The sequence below is a fragment of the Heliangelus exortis genome, chromosome 7 (genome assembly GCF_036169615.1).
Source record: "Heliangelus exortis chromosome 7, bHelExo1.hap1, whole genome shotgun sequence".
In the NCBI taxonomy this organism is placed as follows: domain Eukaryota; kingdom Metazoa; phylum Chordata; class Aves; order Apodiformes; family Trochilidae; genus Heliangelus; species Heliangelus exortis.
Window position 1 is genome coordinate 5072115 of NC_092428.1, and position 19225 is coordinate 5091339.

At 42.1% G+C, this 19225-nt stretch overlaps 1 protein-coding gene across 1 annotated transcript in view; it reads left to right on the forward strand.

Annotated features, from left to right (window-relative positions):
- Positions 1-1725: 1725 nt before the first annotated feature.
- The window catches only part of COL17A1 (collagen type XVII alpha 1 chain), a 38375-nt gene continuing 20875 nt past the window's right edge, over positions 1726-19225 (forward strand). Inside the window, exons 1-16 of the mRNA XM_071748323.1 lie at positions 1726-1948; positions 6446-6511; positions 7185-7229; positions 7721-7819; positions 9670-9807; positions 10067-10114; positions 10994-11029; positions 12523-12570; positions 12964-13107; positions 14262-14405; positions 15158-15229; positions 16164-16235; positions 16581-16646; positions 17900-18064; positions 18425-18514; positions 18643-18690. Of these exons, the coding sequence (XP_071604424.1) occupies positions 6457-6511; positions 7185-7229; positions 7721-7819; positions 9670-9807; positions 10067-10114; positions 10994-11029; positions 12523-12570; positions 12964-13107; positions 14262-14405; positions 15158-15229; positions 16164-16235; positions 16581-16646; positions 17900-18064; positions 18425-18514; positions 18643-18690 (1270 nt within the window). The 5' untranslated portion in view covers positions 1726-1948; positions 6446-6456. The remainder of the gene's footprint in view (positions 1949-6445; positions 6512-7184; positions 7230-7720; positions 7820-9669; positions 9808-10066; positions 10115-10993; positions 11030-12522; positions 12571-12963; positions 13108-14261; positions 14406-15157; positions 15230-16163; positions 16236-16580; positions 16647-17899; positions 18065-18424; positions 18515-18642; positions 18691-19225) is intronic.

Here is a 19225-nt window from a genome sequence, read left to right on the forward strand (position 1 = left end):
TCTCTCTGTGAGCAGCCAGGGTATGTCTGAATTACATAGTTGAGGGTTGTGCTGGAAGCAGATGTAAAATGAGATGGCCAAAGTGCAGGTTTGAAGTGCAGTTGATAATAAAGGGGACAGTAATGTGTCATGTTCAGAGCATGAAGTTCAAAAACCTAAAGCTCAAACCAGTGCACACTTTTATCCTTTTGGCCAAGGCTTAGGCCAAGTGCAGTTTGGCCGGTCCCAGGCTGAGCTGCACAACTCTTAACAACTTAATTGCCACATGCAGCTTGGTAAGACAACCAAATGTCTTCTGATCAGTGCTCAGAGGGCAGAGTCATGGATGCTTCCTCCATGCAGGGAGGAAATGAAACTTCATACAGATATTTGGTTTTTTAGAAGTTGCATTGATGAATTCTGAGTAAGTCTTGATCACCATCAACAACCATGGGGCACAGCCTTAGGAGAGGTGCTGTGTAGCAGCCACGTCTCTACAGACCTTTGGAAATTTCCAGTATGGTCCTTAAAAGAGCAGGGTGTGATTTTGACAGTAGGCATCTACAATCCCTTGAAAGGTCTGTGCAAAAATATGCATGAAACATCAAGTTCTTTCCCATGCAGTGGCACGAATCTGTCAAAATCTATGTCAGCTGAATTCTGATTCTTATAAAAAAGCACAGGGCACCAAATGATACCATCATGCTCAGTAGAAGGGAAAATGTTTACACAAGGTATAATTAAGCTGTAAAAATCTTTGCTGTAGGACATTGTGCATACTACAATGTTGTACAGATCGAAAAACCTAATTTGGCAAATTAATGGAAAATCATAGAATCATAGAATCATAGAATCCTAGGGGTTGGAAGGGACCTCAAAAGATCATCTAGTCCAACCCCCCCTGCCAGAGCAGGGCCCCCTAGAGTACATCACATAGGAACGTGTCCAGGCGGGTTTTGAATGTCTCCAGTGAAGGAGACTCCACAACCCCCGTGGGCAGCCTGTTCCAGGGCTCTGTCACCCTTACAGTAAAAAAATTCTTTCTGATATTCAACTTGAACCTCCTATGCTCATCAAGGAATGACTGCAAGGCAACACTGCTGGTTTTGACTTAGGAAGTCTCCACTGTACACCAGGAAAACATCTGCATGTGCATGCCCTGTCCCACATACTCTGTCTAGGGCTATTAAAATGTGCCACTGAAGAAGAACAGGGTCTTGAACTAGAGGGAGTTTTGCTTTAACCCACCAGGGCTGCTCCTCTGCTTCAGTACCTATTCAGTGAGGACTCTGGAGGAAATTTAATTGAAGAAATTTAGTGGAAATGGAAGAAATTTAATTCCTTACTCAGTTTGGTGTATTTTTATTTATTAATAGTGCTGCCTTATGAATAGTATAAAAATCTACAAGGCTGACAGGGCAGTTCACACCACTGATGTGAGTGGTTTTCAGCCAGTTTGCACTAGCAGGGAGTTTAGCCCCTTGTATCACAAGCAGCAGAATATGCTTATCTTGCAGCCAGCTTTGCAGAGGCGTCAGCAGGTGTTGTGTAACCTTCTGGAGCAGTTCATTCTCCTGGATATGAGCTTCACACCTTTTTCTGCCTGGGATCTAAATAGTTAACCTACCTGAGCAAATAGGAGCATTTTGCTTTCAATAAAGTTTGATTCCTGGAGGCAGATTTTTTTTTTTTTTTGCAGTGAGTGTCAGGTAATTGGAAGGGTAGGGTGAGGCAGGAAACCAGGACACGCCTTTGCTGGGACTTGTTTAAGAGCACTGGGATAGAAAAGCAGAAGCAGGGTGAGAATAAAACAGGTTAAATAAAGAAGAGGTGAACATTTTTGGATGATCGCTCACATTCCGCACACCTCAGGAAGGACATGATATAAAGTGTAGGTGGCAAATTTTGATAGAAAGGAAACGGTTGAGCAGAAAAGCAGATTTTCAGTTCAGTAACCAAAGCACTTCAGGTAAGTTATAGCATTAAAAAAAAAAAAAAAAAAAAAAAAAAAAAAAAGAAAGTATCTTTTATTTTGTCTGTTCCAGATTCCTTCAGGAACAAGGCTGTATTCTCAGGCAATATAGAGGAGGTGTTATATTTTTCTATGGGGAATACAATGTAAAAATAGGATTGTGAAAGAGCTAGGTTGTTTTTGTTTTGTGTTTGTCAGTGAATACAACTCTTTACAAGTCAGTATCAAGAGAAAGAAGTATGCCTGCTGGGAGATAAGAAATGTGAAGCCTGTCTCTGGTTACATTTCTTATGCATTTTGTGAAGCTACCATATAATATATGGTAGTTACATATATATATATATATATATGAGATATATAGCTGATATATAGGATATAAATATATATATATATGTGTATATAAAATAGATAAAGTTTAGCTAAATGTTCTCTGTTCTGTAATGGTACCAGCATGGTAAAATGCAGATGTTGACTGTTTTTAACACTGAACAGACCTGGACTATGCTGGAGAAACAATGATTGTAAACTTCAGATGCTTCAGATGCGGGGTGCAAGGTGTTATATTAAGGAATTGATCTCTAGTGCTGTCAATGCCTGGAACTACTTCTGAATGAGACTTTGTGTTGCCATGGACAAGCCTTGCTTTGTCTCAGGCAGGTGGATTTATTTATTAGCAGTGATTCATTTATTATGGATGTTGGGCCACATTTTTGTCATAGAAGATAAGGAGGTGTTGTAAGGTGGTTTTGAAGCGTTATCACAATATGTCAGAAAAGTGTGGTTTGAAAATCAGTTTTAATCCTTTCTGCAGCAAGGTCTAGCAATTCGAAAATAGTAGTGTAAGGTAAAAGACCTGTCCTTGACTGACTTGTAGGGGGAGTTGGGGGACTTCAGGGAGATTGCTTGTCCTTCTGTGACTCGTTTCTTAATCTGTCAAATGGTGACAGCAGCACTTTCCTTTTCTGTAGATAGTTTTTGTATAATACCAGAATGTTTGTCTCTCTGTGCCAAAGGCAAGAAGCTTGTGCAGGTCAGAATGGCCTTGATTTGGCCTGTTTCTCTTACAGTAGCACAATCAAGTAGGCACAGTGAGGACACATTTTTTGAAAAGAAGGCACCTGGCAGTGCAGACTGAAGTCTGGGCAGTGCTTCTGCTGGTGCTCTGAGACATGAGCACATATTGGTGTCAAAGAAGCCATGATAGGTTGTGGGCAGAGCAGAACATCCAAGCTTTTGTTGGGCATCTAACCTCCCCTGGCAATATTGTTTCAGTGAATCTAAAAAATTAGCAGATTTTGAAGCATGATTTGGTTGATTTCATTCTGATTCTGTTTGGGTAGAATAACTGGGAAGGAACAGCTTTTAAAGTAGAGAGAGAGAAAGTCAGATCCCTAGACTGTGGGGAAAAAGAGAGATAAGCCTTTCTGACCTGTTCTGTTAGTTCCAAGACTGAAAGGCTCAACTAAGAGGAAGGGACACATTAAGAGACATTTAATATGATGAGAGCCATGGCACTTGCTTTTAACATAGTCAGTGATGTGATTGGGAGGCATCTACTAAGTCTTAGAGTTTTTCTGATCAAAGGTTCCAGTGACGTTAAATATTCTTAGTATCAGAACCTGCTGATGCCTCTTTCTCCTAATGTAGTGTCTCACAGCAGGAGCCTTGTTAATGGAGGGAGGAGAGAACTGAAAGACTGTGCTGTGAGAGTGTAACAACATTCTGATAGGAAAATTTGAAGGACATTGTGGAGGAATAAAAGAATTTGAAATGTGCCTGCTTTCATTTTTCCATTAGAATACATCTTTGTGGCTATTCCTCTCACCTTTGAAAAACTTCTATAATAAACTTCATTACCATTGCACACAATTCCTAACTTTTGAAATAATAAGAGGGGTTTGAATGTCAGGTAGAGCAGGGGTTGCAGGAGGCACTCTGCAGTGCCAGGCTGAGATCTAAGCATGCCTTGCCAATCTGGGCAGCTCTTACTATCCTTCTTGACAGTGTTGTACAGAGAGGAAGCACTATGCACAACTGTGGCAGTACTGGCCCTCTTCTGGTTCCTGGTGCCATTAAGGTCTGCAAGCTCCTTGGTTTTGTGGGTACCAGAAGAGCAGTACAACCTCTGAGCTTTTGCTAAAGTAGCCAAAGGGTTGGCCTGTCTTCAGCTGCCTTTGCTATTTGAGAGTGATCCCACTTCACAAGTTCCTGCTTGTTGCTCAGAGATAATTGCAGGTGGCTTTTCTGATTCAACAGTGCTATTGCTTTGCCACAGATGTAGCCCACAGCTATGTCTTTGTGAATCCAGAGAAGAGATGGTGAAATGAGTCAGTCCTGGCACATAATGGCAATCAAGCTCAGTCAGCCTGCTGGAGCCTGGGCTGGCTCTTGCATTGACATGGTAAATGTGCATGCAACATAGATCAGAATACACCATGTGCTTGGGCTGGGCTGTGGTATGTTTGGCTCCAAAGATGTGGTTTAACCCCATGATATTTTCTTTTGGATTGGTATCAGAGCAAGATATTCACATTACTCAAGGGAAGGCAAAGATGCAGAAGACACATTGACTCTTTAGTGCTGCTTGCCTCTTCCAGCATCAGTAACCAGCTGATAGCAAAAAGGAACTGGAGCTCTGAGGCTACAAAGCAGTAGGAATATAAATATATTTTCTGAATATAAAGCTGTTTTCCCTGCCAAAAACACAGGCAAAGCCAACACTGCTGCCATATAGACAACAGATTCCAGCATCTGTTTTTATGGAAGGAGCTTGCAAGGTGCTTCCACTGTTGGTACAATAAGGAAAAGTAGCAGAGATCCTGCCTTTCCTTGGAGGGGACTGTCATCCTGCTGGAGGAGAACTCTCCCAACACATACAGCTCCAGCTTTGCAACCAGTGCCCTGGAACAATCCCTTAAACATCCCCAGTGTTAGTAAGCATTGTAAGGGTTGGGTAGTATCCTGATACCCAGGAATGTGGTCTCAGGAGCCCCATTTACAGGCTGCTTGAGCAGCCTCAGGGTCTGAGTTACAGAGAGTGAGGGCTGTGGGCACAGTTGAAGTTCTTTGCAGTATTCAGCTGAGTTTGTGCTAGGAGACTTAAGTGGCTTGACAGGTGGTGTTTTCTACACTTAAATTGTTCCTGTTGAGCTCTGGGAATAGCAGGAGCTGTTCAAACACAACTGAATCTCAACTTCAGATACTCCTGCACATTCTCTGCTGCATCCTGCCCATGTCATTATTTCTGCATTGCTAGTACAAGCTAACATCAAGGGGGCTACTTGGTAAACACTTTGCAGAAGGGTAAGTGGAGTAATGAAGATCTGACTCAAATGTAGCTGCACTGGATGGCACAGTCTTGGGCTCTGCCTCAAGCCAGGCTCTAAAATTTGGAAGGAATTTCGTCCAAAATGGTTTTTTAAATGTCAGTCTGTTAAGTGTCTATTTTTGGGTACAGCGAGCCCTTCAGTTTTAAGGAGGAGTCTTCAAATGAGGTGGAGAGGTTTTGCCTTGTGAGCAAATTAAATTCTCTTCCCTCTCATTGCCTGTGGTTGCACAAGATGGTATGGTAGTTATTTAGACTAGGAGTGAGCATCTGTGAATTTCCTTTTGACACAAGTGTTTTCTCTTCTAGCTGGTGTTTCTTTTCCGCAGTCATAGTGTTTCTTTGTTGCACTCCTGCCTTTGCAGACAGTCGTACCTCTGCTAGAGATTGTAATTTTGACAAATCCTGAAGAAGAGCATAAACAGCATTCACAGCTAACTCCAGTACTGCTTAGACTGATCTAAGCTGGCATTAAATTAGACCGGATTCCAAAGCCATAGATAGGGTCTCCGAACCATCTCTGTTGTGCTTGGAAAGACAGATAAAAGCACTTCCTACCTTAAGTTCCTTGGTGCTGAAAATAACTAGTTTAAAGGTACCTCTGGTGTTCTTCTGCCTCACTAAAGTCAGTGCTGTGGCTTTAGCATCAGTGTACCCTGAGGATGTGGAAAAGTGCAACAGTGTCTCTGCTTAGGTTTTTGGTGCCCTGCAACTGCCTGGCATTTCTAATTCTGTATTGCTGAGTCCTGCCCAGAGCAGAGGTGTGGGAGTGACATTTGGGTCCTGTGGTTTTGATGAAGCCTTTATAGGGGCATAGCTGGAGACCATAGCATAGTGCAGCAACATCTGGATATAAATCCAGGTCCAACCTTCTCAAGCACGGAGTGGATTTACTTCAGTTGCCCCTATCTCACCTGTTGGCTTTACAAACAAACCCTCCTGCAGTTCCAGCTCTGCTGCACTGTGCAGCATCCATTTTTGAGGGGAAGTGGTGCTGCTCTATTAGTAACACTCACATGGCTCTGGAAAGGCAGTGTAAATGCCCTGACATGGATGACTTCCAGGCAGTCTTGTCTCAAGCTGAAGACAGAAAAGTGGTGGGACTTGTGGAGTTGTAATCTCCTACTATTCACAGAGCTCTGAGTGCAGTCTCTCTGCTTTCCCGACAGGTGGCAATGGTATGGATTCTGTAACAAAGAAAACGAGGCAAGATGGATCAGAAGTGACTGAAAGACGTAAGAAGAACCTTTTATATTTTTATATCGCACACCAAAAATACCAGAAGTGGATGCCCACTTTTTAAGGGACTGAATGCTGGTGTCTCTTTTGAAGACAGAATAAGGAGTGGAATGCACCAAGATCGAACATATGGAGTTATTGTAGCACAAACTGATTGTTTAACCACAGATGATTGCACTGCAGTAACACTTCTAGACAGTAATGCAGACAGTTGAATTCTCCTTTTATCTCTGATTCCAATGCCCTGTGTGGCCTATAAAATGTCTTTAGATACCTTTTTTGTCTGTATTTAAAACAGGATCAGTTTCCTGCTGACACTATGTGAGTTAGCTACTAGAAAGGGTTCTGACCATGGGCTTTGCTGTTACAGCAATGACTGTGGTCCAGAACTGCCCAGAATTAATAATGCTTCCATGTTTTACAGGGATCTTGTAGAGAAAAAAGGTCATTAAGAGAGTGATATTCTTAGTTACTGTTAAGTTAGAAAGGCCTGCAAACAAACACAGAGCATTGTGTGCTATTGAGACTTCAGCCCCCAAGCAGGGACTTTATTTATATGGGTGTATCTTCTTTCAATGCATCATGCTCTTCCATGGAGATGAAGTAGAATATTGATCTTGTCTGGCTATATCAACATGACATTACCTCTGCACCCTTTTCTTTCCTCAGTTATTACAGAGACTGTAACCACAAGACTGACATCCTTACCACCCAGTAAGTAATTGTCAGCCATGACATTATTTCTGTTCAGTGTTCTGTACCCCTCCATGCTTTTTGACTGTATTTTTTTCCATAAGTTCCCTGGGTGCAGCAAGTCTCAGTGCAGAAAGCCTTGCACCCAAAGAGATGCCATTTTTTAGAAACGCCTCTCCAAATATACTTGTTAGTGGAGAGAAGAAGTGTGTGAGGTGTCTGGCTATTGTCAGAAACAAAGCTACATAGTCCACTTATTTTATTTATTTATTATGCAGATTTACAGGACTGTCCTTCAGTCCATAGATGGACTAAAACTCAAATACAAACCTGCTGTATCTGCAGTGTGAGTGCTTATCTACTCTGCTAAGACACTTCTGTGCAGTTCTTGTATCTCACCATACATGAAGCTCTATCTCACCAGACATGAGTGTGAGGACAATCTTGCAGCATCCTTGCTCTTCTCATTTTTACCCTGAAATAATGTCTCACTGTGTTCTCATCTCTTCCAGAAGGAGGAAGCAGCAGTGGGCTCAAAACATCATCCCACACTGGGGGGACTGGAGTGGAAAAGAGGTCTTATGCCCACAGCAGCAGCTATGTGACTTCAAGTAAGGAATTAAAACATTGCACAGTGAGGAAACAGAGAGCAGAGACAGCATGTATGGTCTGAGGAGAGATTAAGTGCAGAGAAGTAGGATGAGCCAGAGCCAAGGAAAATAGGTCTTATGAATCAGAAGTGGCAAATACTCAAAGCAAAGATATTCCTTCCATAAAGCTGGGTGTGAGGATGGGTGAATACATGGCAAAATTCCCATTTACTACAGGGAAAACTTTATTTCAGGGCAACAACAAGAAATACTATTTGCACTGTTGTTAAGGCACTCAGAAACAAAATTTCCCTTCTTTCAGGATTTCCAGATCACAAGCTTTTTTGTTGAAAAGACAGTTTTGATTAATCTCTTTTGTTGATCTTGCTGAGGATAGAATACTATTAAAGGATTTCCTATAAAACATTTTCTTATGTGTGTTTGCATATGGCTTTTGTACTTTGAACAGTCTGACAGATTTTCTGGAGTACTGAATCAGTATGTGCTGTCTACTCCATAAAAAATGGTTTCTTCTCTAACATCATTCTTTGTCCAGCTGTTAGATTATAACATCAAAGGCTTCTGAAGCTTCCTAGCCAGGTTTGTGGGGCACCCCTCTCTATCTTCAGTGGGAGAGACTTTATAACTATCCTTGTAGAAAACTTTCTCCAATAGAAGTGACAAACCAAAGGGAGTGAAATGCAGTTTGGGAGCTCAAGAAGAGAATCAGCCATACTCAATAGATCTGAGAGACATCTGCTTACCAATTGAAAGCCAGAGTGTGGAATCACTTTGCCTCAGGGCAAATGTGAAGTAACTCCAATGAAGATGTCAGCCTAATTGCCTGGACTGGCACCAGTCTGAGAACTGAGCCCAATCCTGCAAACTCAGGTGACTCTGCAGGATTGTCATCTTCCTTCTCACATCTTTTCAGTGTGTGGAGGAAAAGAAAATCTGAACTCCAGAGATAATGAGTTCTTGGAAGTTTCACTTAGAAAGTCCACTTTCTAACCTTTTGCTTTCACACTCTGCTTGCAGAACACTTCTAACAGAGGCCTGCTTGTCATTATAGTTCTTTCTGTTGAGTGGAAAAGTTACTGAACAAAACAGATCCTTGTGGAGGGGAAATCAGCAAGAAAATACTCTGTTGAGATCACAAGGGCACACTTAGTTTGCAGTGATGAGTAAACAATATCCTTATCAGTGTGCATATGTTGCCCTGTGTTAACAGGGCTCCCTCTTTTGCTGCACTCTAATCATACTCCAGTATTAGATTTCATACAAGAGAATTAATATGTTACTTACTGTTGCTCTGCTCCTTCTCCATAGCAATGATTCAGGAAGGGAAATTATTTCCTCTGTCTAAATACAGCAGCCACTAATAACCTTCAGGGGCTTGACAAACACCTTGATAACTGCTCCAGAAAATGGACTGAGATATTACTAAGTGAGACTGTGGACAGCTGCTTTGGAAGTGGACTTATCTTTGCTTTTTCTTATCTTAGGAACTGCATCCTACATCCTATAACACTTGGGTTTACAGGTGGATATGTATCCAAACCAAAATCCAGCACCACACAGAACCAGATTTATTCCTGCTCAGGGGAGATGGCCTATTCATTCCCCTAAGCCAAAACCTGCTGATATATATCTCCTTGTTTTGAAACCACAAAGATAGCCAATACTCCTCTCCACACTGTATGCTGAGAACAGAGTTAGACACAAATGCAGCTCTTGCCTGTCTCTAACTGGGAGGTGCCCATGCAAATTTGTCCAGCTCCGAAGACAATAACATAAAGCACCAAGGACATCAAGGTCATACATCCAGGATGTATCTTCAACTTCCTTAGGGTGTTTTGTTTTGCCTGTAGGTGGAAGTGGTAGACTGAATTCATCATCATCATCCTCCAGCTACAGACAAGCCCAGTCTCCCAGCTCTACTCTCACTAAATCACCTGGCTCAACATTTGAAAGGAAAACCTATGTCAATCGCCATGCAACATATGAAGGTATCACAGAACACAGCATAGAAAGGAAGCAATGGGTAGTGCTCTCTGAGAGTGCAGTAATGCAGGATTGTGCCAAATAGCAAAAGAATCTCTTTGTGGTTTTGCTAGGAAATGAGGCATCAGGGATGCAAAGCTCTTTCTTTTTTAAATGGAAATGTTTGTTGCCTGCTGGGATTAGACAGCTATCAGGAAGACATGTTTTGAAATCTTTTAATAATCTTATGCAAAGTATTAATGAACACCTTTCTGTTCTTTGCAGGGAGCTCCAGTGCCAACTCTTCTCCTGAGTTTCCCAGAAAAGAGTCTGGTATGTTCTTTTTAGTGTTGTTCCTCTGAACATTATGGCAAGTCATGTGAATTAGTGACTTTTTGCACATTGCTGTGTCTTGCTCTATCTATATTACCTTTGTACTGGGCAGCCAGTGCAGTTCCATGACTTTGAAGGAGTTATTTTGGATTTGCAATAGCAGCTGACAGCAGGTTCTTAACCTGATACACGTTCAAACAGAGGGCACCTGCCATGTATCTGCTACTCTCAGCTGTTTTCATGGTGGTACCCATATGGCATAGAACATGGAGAGAAGAACATAGACATGGGATGCTTCATATTTCCTCCCCCCCAGCACCCACTGTACCTGGGAGAACAGCTGCAGGCAAGAAAGCCAAAACTCTTAAGGTTTTAGACTATTGCTGGATATAGTTTTCCAGAACTTTTCCAGTAGCTCTTTTCTAGGCTTCAGCACATTTATATAGAAAGATGAACTGGCTATCCAGTGACATATTTATACTGAACGTTGTCAGCAGGTATGAGCTTGCCCTGTTCAAACTCTGAGCTGCTGGTTTTACTCAGTGAAGATAGGCCTTCTTTGTGCCCAGCCTTGGTCAGGGGGATGGCCAGGTCCATTAGCTTCCTTTCAGCCTGTTGGAATGGGAGATCACCATCTGTGAACAACATTTATGTGAACAAAGAGAAACAGCGGTTGGTTCAGAAATATTTAAGGTGCTACTGACTCTTTAACATACATTATGGTCCAAAGGGGTCCTGTCAGAACTCTGAAGGTTCAGTTCCCCTGGCTGTGCCCCAAGTAAAGGTTACTGTGAATCTGAGCAAGATCCATGTATTCATTTTCAGAGATGTCACGGGCAGTAAAGGCTAATATTGCTTTTCTCTCATTGCTGTTTACAGCATCTGCCTCCACGAGAGGAAGAAGCCAGACTCGAGGTAAGTCATATTGTGCTTTTAGAAGCCTCCTTTGTTTTCTTCAGTATGATTCAGAGGGTGTTAAGTGGACATGTTCCTTATCTAGAATGAATCGGGTTTAGTGTGGAGCAGTCAGGTGCAGTATGTTAATTTACACCACTGCAAATGTGAACCATTTATCTGTAAGCAATTAATGAAACAAGCTTGGTGTAAAAAATGACCCTAGAGAAGGTCGTGGTAGTTTGGACTGTGTTAGAAAGGGAGATCTATTTGGGGGCCTGGACATCTGAGGGCATCTTCTCTGTTCACTACAATAAACTCAGTCCATACATGCTCTGTGGCCCCCTCTGACATATTTACAGTAATTGTATTCATGCTTCTCTTACTGCAATCTATCTTACAAACCATGAGGCCAGAACCTGCAACAATCTCATGCTGGTAGTAAGGAGACAGTGAAGAATTATGGACTTGCTATGGTCTGTTTAGCCAGCTCACTGTAAAGCTCTGCATTGTTTAAATCATTCAGCTCTTCTAATTATTTATTAACAGTGTTGGGCAAAGAAGGATTCTATTGCTCTGTGAGAGTGCAATATCTGTTCCAAGTTGCTTGAAGAGCAAACTGTAATGTCACTTTATCCAAGTTAATTTTAGCAGTGGATAAATCAAAGTATGTTCTTGCACACTCTTGGAGAGTGTCACAGTTACCAATTATTCTACCTCAGATCTTCAGTCTCCTCTAACACAATACATATATGAGCTACCAGCAGAATTAGGCCATGCATAATACAACAGACACTAGAGAATCAGCTCCAGCTTCTCATATTACTTCAGAAAATAATACCAATCCATCAGCTTCTCCATATGAATGCCAGAGCAAGTTTCTTTTATAGTGCATGCACTGCCAGATTTCATCTTGAGAAGCATGTATCACATGTCCTGGCTGGCCAGTTTGCTTGTGGGTGGCAAGTTTAAATGCTTACCTCAGTCAAAGCACACTAATTCTATAGTATTCTGTGCTGGACAGTAAAAGTCAGTGATAAAATCAAGTACCTGGGGAGAATGTTTGCTTAAAGCTTGCCTGGTTACACTCAGTGAGCCAAAAGACGAGTCAACAGGTTGAAAGAAACTAAATTTTACAGTCCATTGTAGTGATGACAGTGTGAATTTTACCCAAATAATAGGTAATTCGTTTGTTTAGTAAGCTTCTTTCAGATCTCTAGGGTTTTGTCAAGAAGACAGAATAATAATTATAATGTCTGTGAATACCAGTGTGACTGAGGACTGCATAAGTAGACCTTCTATATGTCAGTGCTGTTGAGGCCCTGAAAAAAAAAATACAGCTCTCTGGAATTAAAAGTTGCAAAACAAAACAAAAAGTCGTCCAAACCAGTTCACAAACCAGCCAACCCACATGGATCACGAGTGCTGCTCAGAAATTCACTTCAGCCTAAAGATTTGTTCCTGGTCCAGGGCACAAATGCTCCATATTCATGATCTTCTTTTTCTCCTTCCAGAGAGTGAAATACGAGTCCGACTGCAGAGCGCATCTCCCTCTGGCAGATGTAAGTGCCATGGGTTTTATTTCAGCAGGATCAGGTATAAGAGGGAGGGTATTACTGCTCTGGGCATAGCAATGTCTCTGGGACTCAGTCTTCATGACAGGTAGCAGTTTGTCATTCTTTTTTTTTGCTGTTAAGAATCTTAATTTGTCTTCCTTGCTGAACAAAGAATGATGATGTTGGTTAGGTGATGGTGTTGCAAGGATTTAGTTGTACCTAGTCACAGAAATGAGGCCCTGCAGCATTGTTATTAAGTGACAGCCCCAGAAGGCACCCCCAGAAAAGTACAACTTCATAGACACAGGTAAATTCCACTGAGTGGGTTAGCCAGGGCAGGATTACAGATCAAGGCAACGATGGCTTTTGGGTGAGTCTGAGTGCTTCTTTTCCTGCCAGGGACAGAGTTGGATGATGTGAAACGTTTACTGAAAGGAAGCCGCTCAGCCAGCTGCAGCCCTACCCGATCACCATCAAGTACTCTCCCGATACCAAAAAAGGCTGTGGTGGAGACAAAGATGATTACTGAGAGTTCTCAATCAGGTACTTGGCAAAGGGTGTTTAGCAGTGCTGGAGCCATTCCAAACATCATCTGCCACAAAAATACTCAGTTGCTAGGAACATTGAAATAAGAATACATGGTCTCTGTCCCAGAAAGTGGTGGCAATACAGAAAAAGGGTCAGAATGGTGGAGGGCCGTCCAGATGTTGCCCTAACAAGAGCTATTTTGGATAGCTTTATAGTGACTTGTCTGATTTCTATAAAAATAAGCTAGTTCCTGCTGCCATCAGCTCTAATTCAGAGGTGCTTCTGGTAGAGACAAGAGCTCTAAGCCAATATGTCCTCAAGCAATTTTATCTCTCATCTCCAAGCAAGATGAACATAGCACTGAGGAAAACATATGGTTCAGTGATTTCTTGGCCAGACCACGTGGTTCAGAGGGCAGTAGGACTTGATAGTTTACTGATAATAGAAGTGGTACTTCAAATAATATAACCAGCTTTAATCATTCCCAAGCTTCATCACAATCATAAAATTATGGGATCATAGAGTGGTAGGGGTAGGAAGGGACCTCTGGAAATCATCTAGTCCAACCCCCACACCAAAGCAGGATCACCTAGGGCCAGGTCACAGAGAAACACTTCCAGATGGGTCTTGAAAGCCTCCAAAGAAGGAGACTCCACAACCTCTCTGAGCAGGCTGTTCCAGAGCTCCATCACACGTACAGTAAAAAATTTTTTCCTTATATTGAGGTGGAACCCCCTGTGTTCCAGTTTATGTCTGTTGTCCCTAATCCTAAATGCCACAATGCTTGTGGCAGTGGCATTCCCATTCACTCCACTGTCCTCCACCAGTATCTAGGAACAAACAACACTTTTTTTCTTGTACATGGTTCAATTGGGAATTTTAGTCCAATACACTAGTGAATGAATCAGAGCCACATGTGGGAAACAGAAGTCATACATCTCATGGTCCAGAATGATTTATTAACACAATGGCAGACCACAGTGGTTTATTCTGGTATTTTATTCAGTTATAACATGTTAACCAGTCATACAGTGTAGTCAGTGTGTTGACTTCATAAGGGTAATTGAAATTTAAGGCAGATTAAGTTGTTTTCCATGTAAACCTGCAATGCATGCTAAGACACAAGCCCAGTCTCATTAAAACCCACCTCTGCTTATTTTTTTTTACAGTGTCAGGGACATATGATACAACCATACTGAATACTGCCCTCCCTTCATACATGTGGTCCTCCACTCTGCCTGCAGGGTCTTCCCTGGGTGGATACCATAACAGCTCTTCCTTGATCAATGCTATGTCTCACTCTACAGGATCAGGTATGTTCCCTGGACCCTTGAAGGATGTAAGTCACTATGTACTGAAGCTGGGTCAGTGCTTCTTTTCTTTTGCACAGCAAGAAAAACTAAAATGATGGAAGAACCAGGGTGGCAGGGAATATGTTTGAATTTTCTCTGATTTTCTGTAATTTGGTGCTCTCTGCTTCTACACTGACTGTATTTGAAAAGCCTTCTTTGTGAAGATCCACTGTTCTGACTGTCTGATCTGTCACTAAACTTTGCTGTTTGCTTCATCAATTAGGTCAGGCTCACATTCCCTATCAAAACTAGTTTTGCAGTCTAGTAAACATTGGATTACCCTGGCCTATTGTAAGAACTGGACCTAACTCTTCAGTCCTCATAGAGTAAAGATGTAATCAATAGTGTTGACCATCATTATAACTTGCAAGGCCCATTTCTAAATGCCAAGGATGCTGCATTTCCCAGCTGCAGAGAAAAAACCCAGGAAGATTTATGGTAGCATGTTATTAAAAGCTTTGCTTTCTCACATTGTCTCATGAGTGAACTCGTCTGATGTAGGATTCTCTCCATTTTGTCAGTTCAGTAAAAGAGTAGTTTGGTGTCATAATTTTCAATATATTTGATTACACAATCCTCTGTGTAATTATGGTGCATTTTCACTAGCTGCATTTCCAAGTGCCTTTGACTCTTCTGTGACTGTGCCACTGATGTTCAGGTGCTGGATTTCCAACTCCAGAAAAGAAGTAACATTTTTCTTCCTCTTTTTACAGTTTTTGGTGTTCCAAATAACCTGGCTCCCAGCAATCATACTCTGAACACAGGCCTGAGCACTTCCTCCACAGGTCAGACTTTTCTTCCCTTCACAGTTCCATAGTGTTACAGACCTGGCAGACATGGGCCATGAAACACTATCTATATCACTGTTCCTCACCTTAGTGTCAGCAGCATGTCTGCAAAACCCAGTAATTCTTTGGTTATGGTGAATATATAATGATTTTTTCTGAGTCATTCCTATAGAGCTCCTGAAAGATACCTGCTAGGCCAGCCTTTTTCTCCCCTAGAACAGCTCAGGGTAATGCCTTAAAAAGCTTATGTGTTCTAATCTGTAAAGACCCACTGTTTCTCTGTCAGTTTTCCTTGTAATTGTCCATTTCTTCACCTGGCTCAGGACTTTGGGCAGTTTCTTCAATGTCACTCTTCCTTTCACAATCATACACATGGTGTCTACCTAGCACAGCACCACCATGCAGACCCATCAGTGCTCTCTGAATGGGCCTGCAGAGAGAGCAGGGTCTAATGAGAGCAGTCTGTGAAACTGCACTAATACTGCCACAGTGATTGTGGCACCAAAAGTGTCACCTTCCAAGCCGTTTGCTTCTCTCAGGACAGTACTTTGACAAATACTCTGTGCACTTATCTCCTTAAAATTCCCTTAGTCAGACCAAGCCAGTTTTCTGAATTTACCTTTTTTGCCAAGTGCCCCACCTGTAGTAATGTCCATGCAGCCATAAGTGTGGCCTTGCAATCTAATTTGAGATAATGTCTTCAAAAGTCCTGGGCCAACAATAACTTAGCCAGCAAATTAATATAAGGAAAAAAACATTCTCTAAGAAAAATCTTTGACCAGAAATGCTTGTGATAAGCTTGTGATGCCTCCAACTGTCTGGTGAAATTCGCTGGGAGAAGTTGTCATTGCTGTTTTGTTTTGTTTTTAGTCAGAATACCACCTGAACTGCAGGACTCCTGTAACTCCCATTGCAATGTTTTTCTTTGCAGTATTTGGAGTTCAAAACAACCTGTCTCCAAGCTCTGCAACCCTGACCCAGAATGCTACTGCAGCCTCCACAGGTCAGCAACAGTTTATCCTAAAGAAAGTGTCGAGGTCACCAATGTGTATTGCTTTCTCCCACCTTTTCCATAGTAACCAGAAAGTTCATGTGTCAGAGAGTCCCTCTTCACCTTGTGTGTGGCAGTGAGGTGTGAGGTGATATTGAGGAACATTTCCTCTGCTTTGTATGTGTAGGAACAGCTCCTAGTGCCTACATTAGCAGTAGAGATTTGCTTGCTTATTTGAGTTGTCCTAAATCCCCTGAAAGAGAAAATGTAATTTTTAATGGTGTGCAGCCCACGGTTGGTGTGTGTAGGTACCTTGCTGTCCTTCATGTCATTCATTCTCAAATATCTTCATTGCAGCATATGGAATGAAAAACACTTCTCAGAGCAACACCATGGCAAGTACAGGTGTGTCTGCCTCAGCAGGTGAGTGTGTCATTCACAGTTGCTTGGCCATGGCCTTCTACAAACATATAATAATAAAAATGGGTTGGAGGTTCAGATAGCTGAGTGACACACCAGGCTCCTCAGGAGCATGACTTGTCTCTAGCCAAGTTTCCCAGTTGTACTTTTCTGAAAAGAAAGCAAATGAGCCAGAGCCTAAGAATGAGCAAATTATTCAAATCTCCTCCACTTGGTAATAAGTCAGATTATGTAATTGCAGCTCAATAAGGAGGTAACTGGATAGAAGGTCACACATGTGAAATTGTGCTCCATTTGAAGCCACAACACTTGCAAGGTTCCTCCTAGTCATAATTTTGCAGCAGTATCAGGCAATCAAAAATCAAGGAATTGACTTACACATTATCAGATTTATTTTTTTTAATGAGAGAAGTTGAAATCTTTCTACTATCCTTTCATCTTTGAGCTGCTGGGACTCATCTTTTCCACTTTATTTCTGCTACTCTGAAAGTTATGAATTAGTCTTTTTTTTGTGCACAGGAAGCCAAGTTGCTTTTGTAATCCAAGGACTCCCAAGGATAAGGCTTAAAAATAGATGTAAATACAGGTTTACTTGTGGTTTCTGCTAGAATAATGAAATAATACCATTCTGTTCATCTTGATTTTCAATGTTGTGTCAATTTCTATGCAAATTCAGGTTTGTACAGCATTCTACTAGTAATTGATACTTCCCAGTGGTAAAAGAGTGACCACACTGATGTTTTTGAGCCTTGTTTGGCCTGTGCCCAATCTCAATAAGCCACAGTTAAATCCCTCACAACCACACCTGGCTCCCAAGGATACGGAGTGATCTGTGCTTGCCAGAGTAGGTCTGCTAAGGGTGTTCCTCATTTTGAGATGTTCCAGCTCTGGCACCCCTTGAATGTCTATTATCTCAGACTGAGTTTCTATGATTCTATAGTAAGTGTGTTTGGGAAGTGGTCACTGAGCAAAGCTTTTCTGCAAGTGATTGAATTCCAGGTGCTCTGTGTTTGTGAGAGCAGTTCCTCCCCTCCTGGTGAACTGCATATCTCTGGAGAAATCTAACCACGTGCACACCTCTCCTCGTAGCTTCAGTGACCAGTCTGTCTGTCACTGAGTGTTTATCATGATGGCAACCCCAATCACACTGGCACTCACCTATTTTAGTGAACAGAAGTTCACTCTAAGGCTTGTGGTTGTAACTCATTGGCCCACACTCATCTCCTCCCCTTTCCCATCCTGTACCAATATTCTAGGGGGGACGGTTGTGACCTCCCAAGGAGACGACATTCTGCGCAAAGACTGCAAATTCCTGCTTCTTGAGAAGGACAATGCCCCAGCAAAGAAGGAGACAGAGCTCTTGGTCATGACAAAGGACAGTGGCAAAGTCTTTAATGCCTCTACCACGGGGCTTAATGGAGGTAACTTCTCTTTTCTGGGACATGAGGGTATTCTGAGGGCAGAGAAAGAGAGGAGGTCAGGGTTCAGGACACTGCACCTGACTTAAACCCCTGCAAGCCAAACATGAAGCCCTGGCAGGCAAGTTAGCCTTTAATCATGCCAGCTGCAATCTAAGTTTGGTTTTTACATATGAAGCTCCAGAGTGTACCTTGGAACATTTCACAAAGCTCAGGAACTTTGAAAGCAAAAATTAGTTCTAGTTTAAACATGAGTTATTGTGGCTTCCCAGCAAAAAACATACTTTTCTTTGCCAATGAAACAATATAGACCTGGTTGAAGTTCTGGTGTAATGTTTTTAATTATATTTGGTTCATGTTGAGGGTCCTTTGTAGAAGACACCCTGAAGAAAGAGAAGCAGGGATTTTCCTCTGCATATGCTACCGATACTGGCCTAAAATCAGATGCAAATGGTAAGAGTTCCTGTGGCAATGCAGTAGAACAACTTTTTCCTTCTGCTTGCATTACTACCTCTCCAGTGCAAGAGCATGCTCTAAGTTTTATCATACATAGACTGTTAAAGTATCTTTTACTTTTGAAGCAGGAGGACTGAAATCCATGCAGGCAAGGGACAAAGCAGCTTACGCAGGTAAGCTTCCCTTTGAGGGATCACCAAAGCACAGCATGCCAAAAATGTTCTTGAGTGACACGAGTGATCTCTGTGCACTGGCATCAGACAGAAGGCATGTTCAGGAGGCTGCTCTGTCTGTAATGAGCAGAGCACACACCAGAGAAATTGGTACCAGTGGTTTGATTGTGGATGAGTGGGAACTTGGGGTATTTTTTTTATTGCCAGAGAAGATCAGATAGCTGACAGCTGCATCCTGCTACTGGGACAAATTTAAGAGGAAGGAGAGGGCTCAGACAGACTTTGCTGGCTATTGCTGCCATTTATGGCTCAAAATGATACAAAAAATTGAGCCCAAGGGGATCACATTTTTCAGCTGTTACTTTAAAAAGCACTGAGTGTTGTTCCCTGTTTAAATTCCCATTGGGAATGCTGTTCCCAGTTTCTACAGGGACTAGAATTACATTTACTGTGTGCAGAGCTGATGTAAAGATTTTTGTCCATAGACCTTTGTATAACGAGTCAGACCTTGATGTCCTTGTTCTCAAGAGGTTTT